At 38.7% G+C, this 16,831-nt stretch overlaps 1 protein-coding gene across 3 annotated transcripts in view; it reads right to left on the bottom strand.

The window, feature by feature from the left end:
* IL7 (interleukin 7) overlaps nt 1–16,831 on the bottom strand; it is a 51,198-nt gene that overhangs the window by 2,181 nt on the left and 32,186 nt on the right. The window contains exons 3-5 of one of the 3 annotated variants that reach the window (XM_028142058.2): nt 7,169–7,249; nt 6,026–6,157; nt 448–501 (exon numbers count right to left, since the gene is read on the bottom strand). In XM_028142058.2, the coding sequence (XP_027997859.1) occupies nt 448–501; nt 6,026–6,157; nt 7,169–7,249 (267 nt within the window). The remainder of the gene's footprint in view (nt 1–447; nt 502–6,025; nt 6,158–7,168; nt 7,250–16,831) is intronic. The other 2 variants (XM_028142059.2, XM_028142060.2) reach the window with 2 other exon arrangements.

The raw sequence follows: 16,831 nt of genomic DNA, 5'->3' as shown, positions 1-16,831 counted from the left end.
ATATGCTTGTTTTCTAGTTTACTTACTTCTGTATAGTTTATTCATGTTTGGTCTATTACCTAGTGATGTTTCAATTTTGTTGCTTTCTAAAAAATCAATGCTCTGATATTTCCCCTAGCTCCTTTTATTTTAAAATAGTGGTTTGGGTGGTGGGCACCTGGTGCCATATACAGATTTTGTAACATAGAACCCCACACATGAAACTTTTATATTCATATTGACCAATGTCAGCCAAATAAAATAAAAAAGGATATAAAATAAAATAGTGTTTTAAAAGAAAAAACAGTTTAAAGGGATGCAATTTCAAAAAGGTACCTTCTTGCTACATTTATTAACATTATAAAATATTTCAAAACCAACCATAAAAAAGAAAATTCAGAACGAAACATTAAGAAATTAAGTTAAATAAAAGCTGATAAAGAAAGAAAATTATACAATTATTCTCACCAAATTCTTAGTGGGTTGGACCTCACCCAGGGAAGGTTGTTTTTTTTCTTTATCCTTAAAAACAAAGTTACATTTACAACATTGAATATTAATTCTTTATTGCTTCTCCCATTAATGTTGTTGCTAATTTTTGTATGTAACTCTCAGCTCATCTTATATTTTTGAGAGTCTACTTTAAATTATTTGTTGTTAGTACAGCAGATACTTATTTCATTTAGAAGTAGAATACAGGCATACCTCGCTTTATTGTGCTTCACTTTATTGCACTCCTCATAGAATTGTGTGTGTTTTTTACAAATTAAAGGTGTGTGGCAATCCTGCATTGAGCAAGTTTATCAGCACTATTTTTCCAACATTAGTTTGCTTTGTATCTCTCTCACATTTTGGTAATTCTCTCAATATTTCAAGCTTTTCTATTATTATATTTGTTATGATGATCTGTTATCTTTGATGTTACTATTGCAATTGTTTTGGGGCTCCACGAACTGTACCCGTATAAAATGGTGAACGTGACTGATAAATACTGTGTCCTGACCAGCCATTCCTCTGTCTCACTCCCTCTCCTTGGGCCTCCTCATTCCTGAGACACAATTAATAACCCTACAATGGCCTCTAAGAGTTCAAGTGAAAGGAAGAGTTGTATATCTCACTTTAAATCAAAAGACAGAAATGAGTAAGCTTAGGGAGGAAGACATGTCGAAAGCCAAGACAGGTTGAAAGCTAGGCCTCTAGCTCCAAAGTTAGCCAAATTGTGAAAGCAATGGAAATGTCCTTGAAGGAAATTAAAAGTGCTTACTCCAGTGAACTGATAAATGATAAGAAAGCAAAACAGCCTTATTGCTAATATGGAGAAAGTTTTGGCAGCTGGATAGAGGATCAAGCCACAACATTCCCTCAAGCCAGAGCCTAATCCAGAGCAAGGCCCTAACTCTTCAATTACATGAAGGCTGAGGTGAGGAGGCTGCAGAAAGAAAGTCTGAAACTGCAGAGGTTGGTTCATGAGGCTTAAGGAAGGGAGTCCTCTCCATAACATAAAGGTGCAAAGCAAAGCAGTGAATGCTGGTGCAGAAGCTGCAGCAAGCTATCCAGCAGATCCAGCTCAGATAATTAAAGATGTCTACATTAAACAACAGATTTTCAATGTAGGTGAAACACCCTCACTTGGAAGAAGATGCCAACTAGGACTTGCACAGCTAGAGAGGAGGAGCCAATGCTTGGCCTCGGAGCTTCAAAGGCTGACTCTCTTGTTAGGGGCTAATGCAGCTGGTGACTTTAAGTGGAAGCCAGTGCTCAGCTTCCATTCTGAAAATCCCAGGGCCCGTAAGAATTATGTTCAATCTACTCTGCCTGTGCTCTTTAAATGCAACAAAGCCTGATGACAGCACATCGGTTCACAACATGGTTTGCTGAATATTTTAAGCCAATGGTTAGGACTTACTGCTCAGAAAAAAATATTCCTTTTGAAATATTACTGCTCAAGGACATCCAAGAGCTCTGAAGGAACTAGACAACAAGTTTCATGTTGTTTTCATACCTGCTAACATCCATTCTGCAGTCCATGGATCAAGGAGTAATTTCAACTTGCAACTCTTATTATTCAAGAAATACCTGTCAAAAGGCTATAGCTGCATAGATAGTGATTCCTCTGATGGATCTGGGCAAAGTGAATTGAAAACCTGGAAAAGGATTCACCATTCCAGATGCCAGTAAGAACATTCATGACTCATGGGACAAGGTCAAAATATCGACATTAACAGGAATTTGGAAGAAGTTGTTTCTAACCCTCATGGATGACTTTTCGGGCTTCAAGACTTCAGTGGAGGAGCGAACTGCATATGCAGTGGGAATGGCAAGAGAACTAGAATTAGAAGTGGAGCCTGAAGATGCGACTGAATTGCTGCAACTCATGGCAAAGCCTTAATGGCTGAGGAGTTGCTCCACAGGGATAAGTAATGGAATCTACTCCTGGTGGAGATGCTGTGAAGAGTGCTGAAATGACAACAAAGGACTTAGAATATGACATAAACTTAGTTGATAAAGCACCAGCAAAATCTGAGAAGACTGATTCCAATTTTGTAAGAAGCTCTATGTGGGTAAAATGCTATCAAACAACATCACATGGCACAGAGGAATCACTCATGAAAGGAAGAGTCAATTGATGTGACAAACTTCGTTGTCTTATTTTAAGAAATTGCTACAGCCTCTTCACCCTACAGCAACCCCCCTCCCAATCAGTCAGTAGCTATCAACATCAAGACAAGACCCTCCAGCAGCAAAAAGATTACCACTCACAAAGGCTCAGATGATGTTTAGCATTTTTAGCAATAAAGTATTTTTAAATTAAGGCATGTACATCTTTAGGCATAATGTTATTGCACACTTAATAGACTACAGTATAGTGTAAACATAACTTTTATATACACTAGGAAACAAAAAATAATTCAGTGACTCGCTCTTTTGGGGTGGTCTGGAACCAAACCCACAATATCTCCGAGGTATGCCTGTATGAGGGAAAAGGCAGAAGCAAGAGAGATTATCTTCTGAATACCCTGGATCCAGCACTGTCTTAATGGCTGTGAGGTATGAAAAACTAATATATGGAGGTGGGGGGGAGAGAAGGGACATCTGTGATATTTCCAACAATAAAGATAAATTTAAATAAATAAATAAGGTAAAAAACCTAATATAGAAGGGTATAGTAACAGAAACAAAACTAGAATTTTAATCAACATGAAAATAAACTCATCATTAAATTGTGAAATCCTGACCATAAATTTTATTATGCTTTATCTATAGAAGCAAAATGAAATAATCAATAGTACATGCAGACTTGACTCACGAAGAAAAGTCAATGTAGCTGACTGTATTTAATATGTTACCTTATCATTTTAAGAAAAATGCAGACTGTATCAGGTTAGTTTTGTGACATAATTTTATTTAATTTCAAGAATAAATCATTTGTGTTTTCCTTCTTGACAGTTAGTTGATTTTGGAACATGGTGATCCATGCAAAGCTCAGCACATGAGAGAAGGAATTGCAAATACATAGCATACCCATAACCCCCACCCTTCCTAGGGGAAGAGGTGATATCACTAGTTTGTCTGCACTTTTTCAGTTGAGCCTTGACTTGAGGCTAATACACAACATGCTGTTTCCAACAGGCATCACTAAGCAATTGGATGTGTAAGCAATAATGAAGCTATTGGCCATTCTTGCATTAGACAGTAGTTTGATATTACGAATAAGGATTAAGAGCTGGTAGGCTAGACCAGTGGTCGGCAAACTCATCAGTCAACAGAGCCAAATATCAACAGTACGATTGAAATTTCTTTTGAGAGCCAAATTTTTTAAACTTAAATTTCTTCTAACGCCACTTCTTCAAAATAGACTCGCCCAGGCCGTGGTATTTTGTGGAAGAGCCACACTCAAGGGGCCAAAGAGCCGCATGTGGCTCGCGAGCCGCAGTTTGCCGACCACGGGGCTAGACTATTAAGTCTTCATGAATCTTGAGTGTGGCCTTGAAGGATGTGGAAGAACAGGACAGATTAGAATTATAGAAAAGAGACTAACATAAGTAAGGGGACAAAACGGGAAATAAGCTTGGCAAACCCAGGACACCAGGAGAAGACTGGCTGGCATTGTGTACCTAACACATGATAAGGGAACTGGTTCAACTAGGTCCGTGGTCGGCAAACTGCGGCTCGCGAGCCACATGCGGCTCTTTGGCCCCTTGAGTGTGGCTCTTCCACAAAATACCACGACCTGGGCGAGTCTATTTTGAAGAAGTGGCGTTAGAAGAAGTTTAAGTTTAAAAAATTTGGCTCTCAAAAGAAATTTCAATCGTTGTCCTGTTGGTATTTGGCTCTGTTGACTAATGAGTTTGCCGACCGCTGGACTAGGTCATCTTTGTCATCACTACCAGTAGGGCTCAAAAGCAGTCTTACCACTTGAGCTGTGGGCAACTACTGGTATTAAAAAATAACAACCCTTTTTCTATCATAAAAATTTTCTTTTAAAAAAATCATAAGAAACCTTTTTGCTTTGTATGGCAGCTGGTAAAATTCCTGAAGAGGGGGGTAACTGTAATAATAATATAACACTTATTGAAACCTTTTTGATCCTAAGAATTTTACATGAGTTATGCCATTTAATCTTAAATAGCCTATAATGTATACAATATTTTCCCTTCATTTTATAGATTAAGAAACTGTTTCTAGACTCAAGATAGTGTTTTCCAAATTTTTTTGTTTTGTTTGCTTAACAACTGCTAGCAGGCAGTAGGAAAAAATTAGCCCTATACTTATCAAAATTATTGAAGCAAAGAAATAGAAAATTGTTGGTCATATACACTGAGTGGCCAGATTATTATGACCGCCCCATCAGTACTTCATTGGGCCACATTTTGCCTTCAATACTGCGGCGCTTCTTCTTGGCATTGACTCCACGAGATGTTGAGAGGTGATGCGAGGAATCCGACACCATGCCTGAGGAATAGCACTGTCCAGTTCTGTGAGATTTGATGGTTGTGGAACCAGCTGCCTGATGGCTCTTTTAACTTCGTCCCACAAATGCTCAATTGGATTGAGATCTGGTGATTGTGGGGGTCCCCTAAGCAAGGTAAAGTCTCCCTCATGTTCTTGAACCCACTCCTGCACAATACGAGCACCGTGGCATGGCGCATTGTCTTGTTGGAAGAAGCCATCTCCATTGGGACACGCCATCAACATGATAGGATGAACTTGATCAGCAACGATACTTAGGTATGTTGTGCTATTCAGATGTTCTTCCACATGAATTAAAGGGCCCAAATCACGCCAGGAAAACATCCCCCAAACCATAACACTGCCCTCACCAGCTTGAAGGGTTGTACTTATGCATGAGGGGTGCATGCTTTCATGCTGTTTCCATGAAATTCTCACTCTGCCATCTGCATGATGCAACTGGAAACGTGATTCATCGGATCACGTGACTTTTTTCCAATGCTCGACTGTCCAATCCTTGTGTTCCTGTGCGAATTGGAGACGTTTTATCTTGGTAACTGCAGACAGCAAAGGTGTTCAAACAGGCCTTCAGCTTCCATATACCATACAATGCAGTGTACGGCTAATTTGCCTACAAACGTCAGGTGGTCATAATAATCTGGCCACTCAGTGTATATGCCCAGTATAAATGAGAAAGATATTTGTTAAATACATTTTACCTGTTTTATTGGCTATGAGTTTTTATAAATCTATACATATGTGGATTAAAAATATTAATAGGTTTTAGAGATAAAAATTTACCTTTCCCCACCCAACTTATCACACTAGCCTCCTTGAAAGTTGTTAAGGCAATGAAATATGCATTCACTTTTACTCCCCTTTTAAAACTATTGATTTGCCCTAGACGAGAGACAAATAGGTATTTTCAAGTTGAGATTTTCCTCTTCCAGAGTTGAGTAAATGTTTTTCAACTTTAAGTTATAATAAGCACTTAGACTTCTATGATAATGGATCATTAGAGAATGATAATATCTCTAATAAAACTATAAGGGGAGTAGTTTATATTTTTGTTCAAAATAAATAGTCCTCAGCTTACCTTCCTGGTGCAGTTCAACAGTTTTAATGTGCCCTGTGAAACTATTTGTAAGTGGAGCTTGAATTCCTCATGGATATTCATTTTAAGAAATTGCTTCAACTTGCGAGCAGCAGTTTTTAAAAACGTAGCTTCCTATTACAGAAAAAAATCAGAAGGGCTGTGGTTCAAATAAAATATTATGAAATGAAAAGCTTTCTTACGGATCCTAAAGCCAGAACCCGGTTGCTAAGCAATACCCCACCTCCACCCAGCTTTCTTTTCCAGTTAATCACATGACTGACAAGTAACTGGACTGAAACTGTGGCCTAGAAGCTGACAGCCTGAAGGGCCTGGACCTCAGTTTAATGATTAGCTTTTAAAATTCTCTTTCTCTGTAATGTATGTGTGATCTTATCACTTGTGGGTGGACACATAACAAGTTTATTTAATTTGAAGCAAGATAACCAAGGGAGAGGCCTTCTGGGAGCAGCGATAATGAAAGGTATGTGTGGCTTTCTTATTGTTATTATGTTGTACATTTTTAGCTGTGGATGAGTAGCTGGTAATAGGAAAATAAAGAGTCATATTCACCTAAAACAAATAACACTGTAATTATAGAAATTTAAAGAATAAGAATTTATGATTATAGATGATTAGATGCCATAAGGTTAACTCAGCTATTATTTTTTAAAAAGACTGTTGAATAATACCACACTGGTTTTTATGGAAAGAAATCACACAAGTGTTTGTTGAAAGTTTTACACCAACTAGAAGTTGTAGTGGTGTGAAGATTAGCAAATATTAAAAGAAAACAATTTCTAAATGCCTACAACCAAATTATGCCCTAACAAGCGGTTTCCTTCATAAAGATTTCAGAAATAAGAGATGTGTGTCTCTTTGAATTCAGCAGTTCTAGCATTTTATAAGTGAAAAATGAAATGCTAAAGTAAACATATTTATCAAATAAGTGCAGGACTATTTGTAAAATAAGAGTATAAAAGAACACCACAGTATGACTTAATAGATCAGTGGGAATTGCCTGCTTAGAGCTAAAAGAATAAGTTATTAATATAATCAATATAATTATTTAACAGATACAAAAGCATATAAGCTTCTATGAAATCAAGCTCAAATGACACATAAACTCCAAATAATTATCATTACCTTATCATCATCACATGAATGCTTTTTAAAAAAGTTAGGTTCATTATTCAGGCAATTGCTATCATTTTCTCTTATCCTGTCCTGTAATAAATAATATAAAATTAAATTATTAAACTGGGGACTTTTCTAATATGGAGTAATTATAAAAATAACAATGTTATAATACTTGTTAGTTATATGTACATTTTCAGGAAAATACCTTTAGCTTGGCTTAGCTGACTAGGCAAGAATAGTTTCTATAGCTGAAGAATAAACAAGTATATACACAAGGCCCCACAGACATAGAGTTCCCTCCCGACTCCATAGTTTAACCTCAGGAAATCATTGAAAGAATCTGGCTCATTTGGGGAAATAAAAGCACCTATTTTAGAAGTTATACTATAAACAGAAAATATTATAACTTTTGAGATCTTAAAGTTGAAATGCATTTAAGAGGTTATTTGGCCCAATTTCCTGCCACTATCAAACAGTAACAAAGGGAATTTTCATTAGAATGAAGGGAAAACTTTTTGAGAGTGAGAGTAAAGTAGAAAATCATTCTGCAGCATTTTTAACAATCCAACTTGTCTTGGATGTTTGAGGTGGGCATTTGTTAACAAATAATGGAGTTGCATCTGTGTGTATTGTAACTATCCTATATAATGAATAGGTAATATGCAAATTGACCATCACACCCTTGCACAAGATGGCCACCCCTATGTGGGCACAAGTGGCCACCACAAGATGGCCGGCAGGGGAGGGCAGTTGTGGGCAATCAGGCCAGCAAAGGAGGGCAGTTAGGGGCGACCAGGCCTGTAGGGGAGGGCAGTTAGGGGTGACTGGGACGGCAGGGGAGGGCAGTTTGGGGCAATGGGGCTGGCAGGAGAGGGCAGTTGGGGTGACCAGGCTGGCAGGGGAGGGAAGTTGGGGGCGACCGGGCCAACAGGAGAAGGCAGTTGGGTCGATCGGGCCGGCAGGGAAGGGAGGGCAGTTGGGGGGACCAGGCCTGCAGGGGATGGCAGTTAGGGGTGACCGTGCTGGCAGAGGAGGGCAGTTAGGGGCGACCAGGCCTGCAGGGGATGGCAATTGGGGTGATTGGGCCAGCAGGGGAGCAGTTAGGTGTCGATCAGGCTGGCAGGGGAGTGATTAGGGGGTGATCAGGCTGGCAGGCAGAAGTGGTTAGGGGCAATCAGGCAGGCAGGCAGGCGATCAGTTGGGAGCCAACAGTCCCAGATTGTGAGAGGGATGTCCAATTGTGGGATCGGGCCTAAACTGGCAGTCAGACATTCCCTGAGGGGTCCCAGATTGGAGAGGGTGCAGGCTGGGCTGAGGGACACCCCCTCAGTGCACGAATTTCATGCACCAGGCCTCTAGTCCTATATAATAAAACTCTAATATGCAAATCGACCAAATGGCAGAATGACAAGTTGCTATGACTCACACTAACCACCAGGGGGCAGACGCTCAATGTAGTAGCTTCTCCCTGGTGGTCAGTGAGCTCTCACAGGGGGAGCACCACTTAGCCAGAAGCTGGGTTCATGCTGGTGAGCGCAGCGGCGGTGGTGGGAGCCTCTCCTGCCTCTGCTGCAGGTGGGTGGTAAGGAGCAAGGGGTCTTGGATGGCGAGAGCTCTGGACTTGCAAGAGGGATGTCTCATTGCTGGCTTAGGCCCAATCCCCGGGGGCATCGGGCCTAAGCCAGCAGGCGAACATCCTTCGAGGGGTCCCGGACTGTGAGAGGTGCACTGGGCCTCTAGTTGTAACATAGGAGTGGGAAGGCAGAGTGGTGCATTCCCATATTTTCTTCCTAAGGAATGTGATATTCGAAGGTGGGGATGGCTTGAATCAAGAACTTAGTGGCAGGATTAGGAAGAATTTTCCTAAGGACTTAGATTCTCTGATGCACAGGAGTGGATTAGGTCTGTTTGGCAAACTCAGTTAATGTTAACAGCCTCCAGGACTCCAAGCAGACTTAGCCTGTTTGTCGTCACCAAAAAACAGAGTAAGAAGTAGAGTAATTTCAGGATTTAGTCATGGACTTCTAATCTCTGTGTCATAGAAAGTGCATGACCCTTGTCACCTGTGAAAAGCATAAATGGTTTCTGGGTTCATCCTGACCCTAAATGAGCATACTCTGTTTTAGCCTCAGGAGTCAGTGTCTGAGCACGTAATTATTCACTTAACATTGGGCCAATGTGCAAGGCCCTCTACCAAGCCCTCTGGGGAATCAAAGATAAGAAAACAGTCACAGCTTCTTGTGTACTTTGATATAAATGGCGGTGCTGTACGCATTGGACATTTTTACATCACTTTTCCTTATCTTTGGAAAAGTGTTTTTGCAAACAGATTTGTTAGTACCAACCACCCCAGTCATACTGCAGATGCCTCTAGTGCAAATACATATATTCTTTATAACTATCCTCAGGTTGCCCTTATACACATTCCTGAAATGTAGTAGAGAATTAATACTTGTCTATTAAGTCATTTTCTTATTGGCTTCCATTTAGCCCAAAGGAGGAGAATGTCACATATACATTTCTCTTTGATAAAACACGCATTCATATTTTGGCTATACCATTCTTCTAAAAAAAAGAGAACTCAAATGTATAGCTAATACCTGTTATTTTCTAACTTACCAAAAATATTGTATGAAAATGTGTCACAGAATTAGTGCCAATTTCTTGGGGGCATGACAATAAATATTTGAGAAGCCATCCTAAGCCTGTGTATTTGACAAGACTCATTTGGGGCAGGTACAGAAAGGTAATGTTATACCAGTTGATTGGTTTGCCAAGTGTTTGCTCCATCTATACAGATGTTACTATTCACTGGAAAGGCTGACTTCTATAGAAGTCACAAGTATTCCTGGCTAGTTGACTTTAGTGCACTTTATGAGTGAATGAAACGTAAGTGTACAACTGTACAGTTACATTTGCTTTCTGAAACTATTTCCATTGAAGCCCTATAGAAGGATGACACAGACAAAGATTTATAGAATCAAGGATTGGAAAGAAGCTCCTCTACCCATCTTTTGATCTAATAAACGGAAGAATTTCTTTACAAATAATAGTTTTTTATAGGCATCTTGACATATTTGAAGATTTATTCATATATATTATGACTATGAAAAATCACAAGGCAAAGGCCAAGATCACATTGACTCTGAACTTCAATATTTTCCAGTATAAAACATTATTTTAGATCAGCTGTTCCTCAAATACATGTCCTTTCAGTTTTTTGAAGTACTTCTTTCATTTCAGCAGTTTTAGTCTATCTTTGATATTTTCTTATTGTAACAGTCTCTTCTTCAGAAACAATAATGTATACAATGGATTTTGTATATTACTTTTTCTTTTATATATTTGTCTTTGATTTTTAAAACATTTTACTTTGTATCATTTTACTCCATCATGTCTTTCATATGCTTGTTCTAATGGACACTTATTTATGATTTTTATTTTATTCCCCATTCTCCCCCTAAAATTTAGGGAACTCACTTTCTTTTTTTTCTATCTTTCACCTGATATATTATTTTTAGCTTTTTTAATTTTGTTTCTAAGTGTTAAGAGGAAAATTTTTTGACATTTTCTACTGCCTTGATGGACAATTAACCTGTTATCTAAATTCTTCATTTTCCTTATGTATTCATTTGATCATTTATATTTGTTCATTTGTTTTAGTAGTATCAATACATAGCGGTTCCTTTTTTATTTTATGGTTAGTTCTGAACAATAGATTGGATTATTGTTCAGCCACATGAACATATGTATAACTTCTCTTAGTTGATCTCCATTCAACTAACTTGCTGGGTTTGTCAATTCTCTATTCCTTCTGTAACAATTCTTGACTTAAATAATGCCCACAGCACACTAAATACTCTCAACGAATAGTTTAGTTTCTAATATACTCATCTATTTTTACTCTCAAGATTTAAGTCAGATATTTACTAAGTCAATTCCTTAATCCTAAGTCATACTTACTTATATACCACTTAATTAAATACTATACAAACCAAAAACATATTATTATGAAAACAGAGTTGTTTGGAGGACTTCCTGTTTCCAGTCTGGCACATCAGTCCCCTAGGAGTCACCATTTCATTATAACAAGTAAGAAGTTGACAGACTAAAGAATCTGGAACTCTTCTTATATCCCTCAGAAAAGTGAGGCCACAGGGCAAACTGCTGCCCCAAATATTGGAGGGACAGACAGGTGGATACAATAATCTCAATTTATAGGAGCAAAAACCTCCATGGGAAACAGTGCTGGGTTAGAGAAACCTCAACTACAGGTGATGAATTAATTGTTGAAAGCTCAGAGCGGACAAGTCCGAGAGCTAAAGACTCTAAGAAGATCCTATCATCAGGGATGGGGGGCCTTTTTCTGAATTTTACCTGCAGGGTTTTTATGAATTCCTCACAGTGAATATCTGAAAAAAATCGCTTTATGCTCCTGGCAGAGGGAGGAGAGAAAAACCACTCTGAAATATGCCAGAGTATTATTTTTTTCTTCTTTTCCAAATCTTTATTGTTGAAGGTATTACACATGTCCCTTTTTTCACCTCCATTGACCTCTTCTAGCCCGCCCCCTATTGTCTGTGTCCTTGGATTATGCATATATGCATACATGTTTTTTGATTGATCTCTTCCCACCCACTCACCCTTCACTGTCTTCCCTGAGATTCGACAGTCTGTTCCATCTTCTGTATCTCTGGATCCATTTTGTTCATCATTGTATTTGTTTCATTAGATTCCACATATGAGTGGGATCATGTGATACTTGTCTTTCTCTGACAGGCTTATTTCTCTTAGCATAATACTCTCCAGGTCCCTCCATGCTGTCTCAAAGGGTGAAAGATCCTTTTTACTGCTGCACAGTATTCCATGGTAGAAATGTACCACAGCTTTCTTATCCACTCATCTACTGATGGGCACTTGGGCTGTTTCCAGATCTTAGCTATTGTAAATTGTGCTGCTATGAACACAGGGGTGCATTCATTTTTTCTGATTAATGTTTCGGGTTTCTTAGGATATACTCCTAGAAATGGGATCACTGGATCAAATGGCATTTCCATATTTAATTTTTTGAGGAAACTATACTGTTTTCCATAATGGCTGCACCAGTCTGCATTCCCACCAGCAGTGCACTAGGGTTCCCTTTTCTCCACATCCTCACCAGCACTTGCCATTTGTTGATCTGTTGATGGTAGTCATTCTGACAGGTGTGAGGTGATACCTCATTGTCATTTTGATTTGCATCTCTCTGATGATCAGTGACTTTGAGCATTTTTTTCATTTGTCTCTTGACCTTCTGTATGTCCCCTTTGGAGACGTGTCTATTTAGGTCCTTTGCCCAGTTTTTAATTGGATTGTTTGTCTTCTTTTTGTTAAGTTGTATGAGTTCCTTATATATTTTGGATATTAACTCTTTATCAGATGTATCATTGCCAAGTATGTTCTTCCATACAGTGGGATCCCTTTTCATGTTGTTGGTTTCTTTTGCTCTGCACTTTTTATTTTGATGTAGTCCCATTTGTTTATATCCTTCTTAGTTTCCTTTGCCCTAGGAGATGTATCAGCAAACATACTGCTACAAGAGATATCTGAGATTTTGCTGCCTATGGTTTCTTCTAAGATTTTTATGGTATCAAGATTTACATTTTAAGTCTTTTATCCATTTTGAGTTTATTCTTGTGAATGGTGTAAATTGGTGGTCTAGTTTCATTTTTTTGCATGTACATATCCAGTTATCCCAATACCATTTATTAAAGAGACTGTCTTGACTCCATTGTATCCTCTTTCCTCCTTTGTCTAATATTAATTGAGAGTAATGGTTTGGATAAATTTCTGGGGTCTCTGTTCTGTTCCACTGATCTATCTGACTGTTCTTGTGAAAGTACCAGACTGTTTTGATTACGTTGGCTTTGTAGTAAAACCTGATGTCTGTTATTGTGATCCCTCCCACTTTGTTCTTTCTCAAGATTACTGCAGCTATTTTGGGGCTTTTTTGGTTCCATATAAATTTTTGGAGTATTTGTTCTATTCTCTGGAATATGCTGTTGCTTTTTAAAAGGTATTTTATTAGGGGTTGCATTGAATCTATAGATTGCTTTGGGTAGTATGGACATTTTAATTATGTTAATTCTACCAATTCATGAACACGGTATATTCTTCCATTGTTTATATCTTCTTCTATCTCTTTCTTCAACTTCCTGAAGTTTTCTGAGTATAAATCTTTTACTTCAAGTTTATTCCTAAGTATATTAATTTTTTCTTGCAATGATAAATGGGACTGCTTGTTTAGTTTCTCTTTTTGAGAATTCATTATTGGTGCATAAAAATGCCATCAATTTTGGGGTATTAATTTTGTATTCTGCTACATTGCCAAATCCTTTATTAAACCTAATAATTTTTTTGGTGGAGTCTTTAGGGTTTTCTATGTACAGTATCATGTCATTTGAGAATAATCAGAGTTTTACTTCCTCCTTTCTAATTTGGATGCCTTTTTTTTCTTCTTCTTGTATGATCGCTGTGGCTAAGACTTCCAGTGCTGTGTTAAATAAGAGTGGTGAAAGCAGACATACTGTCTTGTTCCTGTTAGGGGAAATCGTTTTAGTTTTTGCCCATTGAGTATGACGTTGGCTGTAGGTTTGTCATATATGGCTTTTATTATGTTGAGATATGATCACTTTATTCCCACTTTGCTGAAAGTTTTTATCAGAAATGGGTGTTGGGCTCAGCCGGCATGGCTCAGTGGTTGAGCTTTGACCTATGAACCAGGAGGTCACAGTTCGATTCCCCATCAGGAGTATATATATAATTTATTTATTCATGCCTGGATTGTGGGTTTGAGCCCCAGTTTGGGGCATGCAAGAGGCATCCAATCAATGATTCTATCATCATTTAAATTTCTATCTCTCTCTCCTCCTCTCCTTTCCTCTCTCTGAAATCAATAAAAAATATATTATAAAAATTGGGTGTTAGATTTTGTTGAATGCTTTTTCTGCATCTATTGATATGATAATGTGATTTTTGTCTTCCAATTTGTTTATGTGATGTTTAATGTTTATTGATTTGCAAATATTGTACTTGTCTTGCATTCCTGGAATCAATTTCACCTGGTCAAGGTGTATGATCTTTTTAGTATATTGCTGGATCCGATTTGCTAATATTTTGTTGAGGATTTTAGCATCTATGTTCATCAGAGATATTGGCCTGTAATTTTCTTTTTAGTGTCTTTATCTGGTTTTGGAATTGGAAAAATGCTGGCCTTATAAAAAGAGGTTGGAAGTGTTCCTACCTCTGGGATTTTTTTTTTTTTTTTGATAGTTTGATTAGGATAGGTATTAGTTCTTCCCTGAATGTTTGGTAAAACTCCCATGTGAATCCATCTGGATCAGGGCTTTTGTTTGCTGGCAGTTTTCTGCTTCAATTTCATCAGTTGTAATTGGCCTATTCAGGTTTTCTGACTCTTCCCGATTCAGTTTTGAAATATTGTATTTTTCTAGGAATTTGTCCATTTTGTCCACATTGTCCAGCTTGTTGGCATCTAGTTGTTAATAGTATTTTCTTACAATCCTTTGCATTTCTGTGGTGTTAGTGGTTACTTCAGCACTTTCGTTTCTGATTTTATTTATTTGGGTCCTCTCTCTCTCTTTCTTGATGAGTCTGGCTAAGGGTTCATCAATCTTGCTTATCTTTTCTAAGAACCAGCTCTTAGTTTCACTGATCTTTTGTGTAGGTGTTTTATATTGAATGATAACCTTGTTGGACATACTAAACTTGGTTTTATATCCTTGCTTTTCATTACCTTGAATACTTCATGCCATTCCCTTCTGGGCTGTAGAGTTTTTGATGAAAAATCAGCTGACAGCTTTATGGGAGCTCCTTTGTAGGTAACACATTGTTTTTCTCTTTCTGCCTTTAAGAGTCTCTCTTGGTCTTTCATTTTTGGCATTTAAATTATGATGTGTCTGGGCATGGGCTTGTTTGGGTTCTTCTTGATTGGGACTCTCTGTGCCTCCTGAACTTGTGTGACTTTTCCCTTCACCATGTTAGGAAAGTTTTCTGCATTATTTCTTCAAACATGTTCTCTATCCCTTTATCAGTTTCTTCACTTTCTGGCATGCCTATTATGCGAACTTTGTTACATTTCATGTTGTCCCACAGCTCCTTTAAGCTGTCCTCCTGTTTCTTCATTGTTTTTTTATTTTTATTTTTGGTTCTCTGATTAAATGTGTTTTTTTTTCTACCTGTCCTCTAATTCACTGATCTGATTCTCAGTTTTCTCAAATCTGCTGTGCATTTCTTTGAATGTGTTCTTTATTAATGCTATGTCATTCTTTATTTCCAAGTTTTTTTTCATAGTTGCTACATCTTTCCTCATGTTGTTGAGCATCCTTGTCATCATTATCCTGAACTTTACGTCTGATAAATTTCTTATCTTTATTTCTTTTATCTCTTCTTCGGGAGAATTCTCTTGTTCTTTCATTTGGGGTTTTTTATTTGTCTTTGCATTTTGGCTGCCTGTTTGGTTTTGTGTCTCTGTATTAGGTAGATATGCTATGACTCCCAATCTCCAGTGCAGGGCAATGTCAAATGCTGTTTGTGACTGGCCCTGAATACCTGTTTGGAGCTATCAGCAATCCACAGCTTGTGGCTCCCTCTGCTGGGGCTGCGGGAACCTTTGAAAAGAACCAAGGTGTGCACCAGTGTCTGCTTTTCTTAGCCTTGGGCCCAGGATGATATCAGGCAAAACTCAATGCCTCCAGATATCTGCCTCTGCCTGCAATCCCATTGCACTCAGTCTGGATTAGCCTCAGGCTATTGGCCACAGGGTGGGGCGAGAGGCCTTCCAACAGGGTTGACCAACTGCCTTCTCCCCAGGCAAAAATCACCTATATAGCAAAGGTCTATAGGAGAAAGATGTAACTACAGCATGAGGGAAAGATTCAGCACAGGAAACCAGAGTGGCTGCCCTCTGGACTCAAATCCCACAGCTCCCAACCCTGGACTCTCCTCATGCAGCTCCAGTCCACTCTGCCTTCCCTCTGCCAGAGCCCAAGGTGAGTGGCTGCACATGAAATTTTGTGCATTGGCCCTTTAAGAAGGTGCCTGCATTTCCAGCCTTCTTTCCCTGGCACACAGCAACCCTGCTGCTTTTCACAGCCAGTTGTTGTTGGGCACCTTTCTCAGTTCTAGTGCTCTGGGCTGGGGAGCCCAGCTTGTAGTTTAGACCCAAGAGTTCTCAGTGGGACCCACCACCCCCACCACACACATAGCTGAGATATTCCTCTGGAATGTCAGCTGCTAACTGTAGGAGCCCAGCCAGCCCTCTTGTGTCTCTGCCCTTCCTACTAGTCTCTCTGCAGTCTCTACTTTACGTTCTTAGTTATCAGAATTCTCTCCAGTTAGTCTTTAGTTGATTTTTCAAGGTGGTTTTTCTGTATTTCAGTTGTATTTCCAGTTTGGTCCTGGGAGAGTGTCAGTGTAGCTTCCACTTACTCTGCTGCCATTTTGGAAACCCTCCTGAGCATTGTTTTCTTAACAAGGTCTGCTCTCAGGAGAAACTATAACCAGAGCCTAACCTACTGGGGTTTTATCACAGCCTAATCTATATTGTGTAAGGAAAATACCCAACTTAGTCCCCTCTAGCCATTCTATCTCATCTATGGGTGGCAAGTAATG

Source organism: Eptesicus fuscus, chromosome 19 (assembly GCF_027574615.1).
Source record: "Eptesicus fuscus isolate TK198812 chromosome 19, DD_ASM_mEF_20220401, whole genome shotgun sequence".
Lineage (NCBI taxonomy): Eukaryota > Metazoa > Chordata > Mammalia > Chiroptera > Vespertilionidae > Eptesicus > Eptesicus fuscus.
This window is presented reverse-complemented; position numbering and strand designations above follow the sequence as displayed.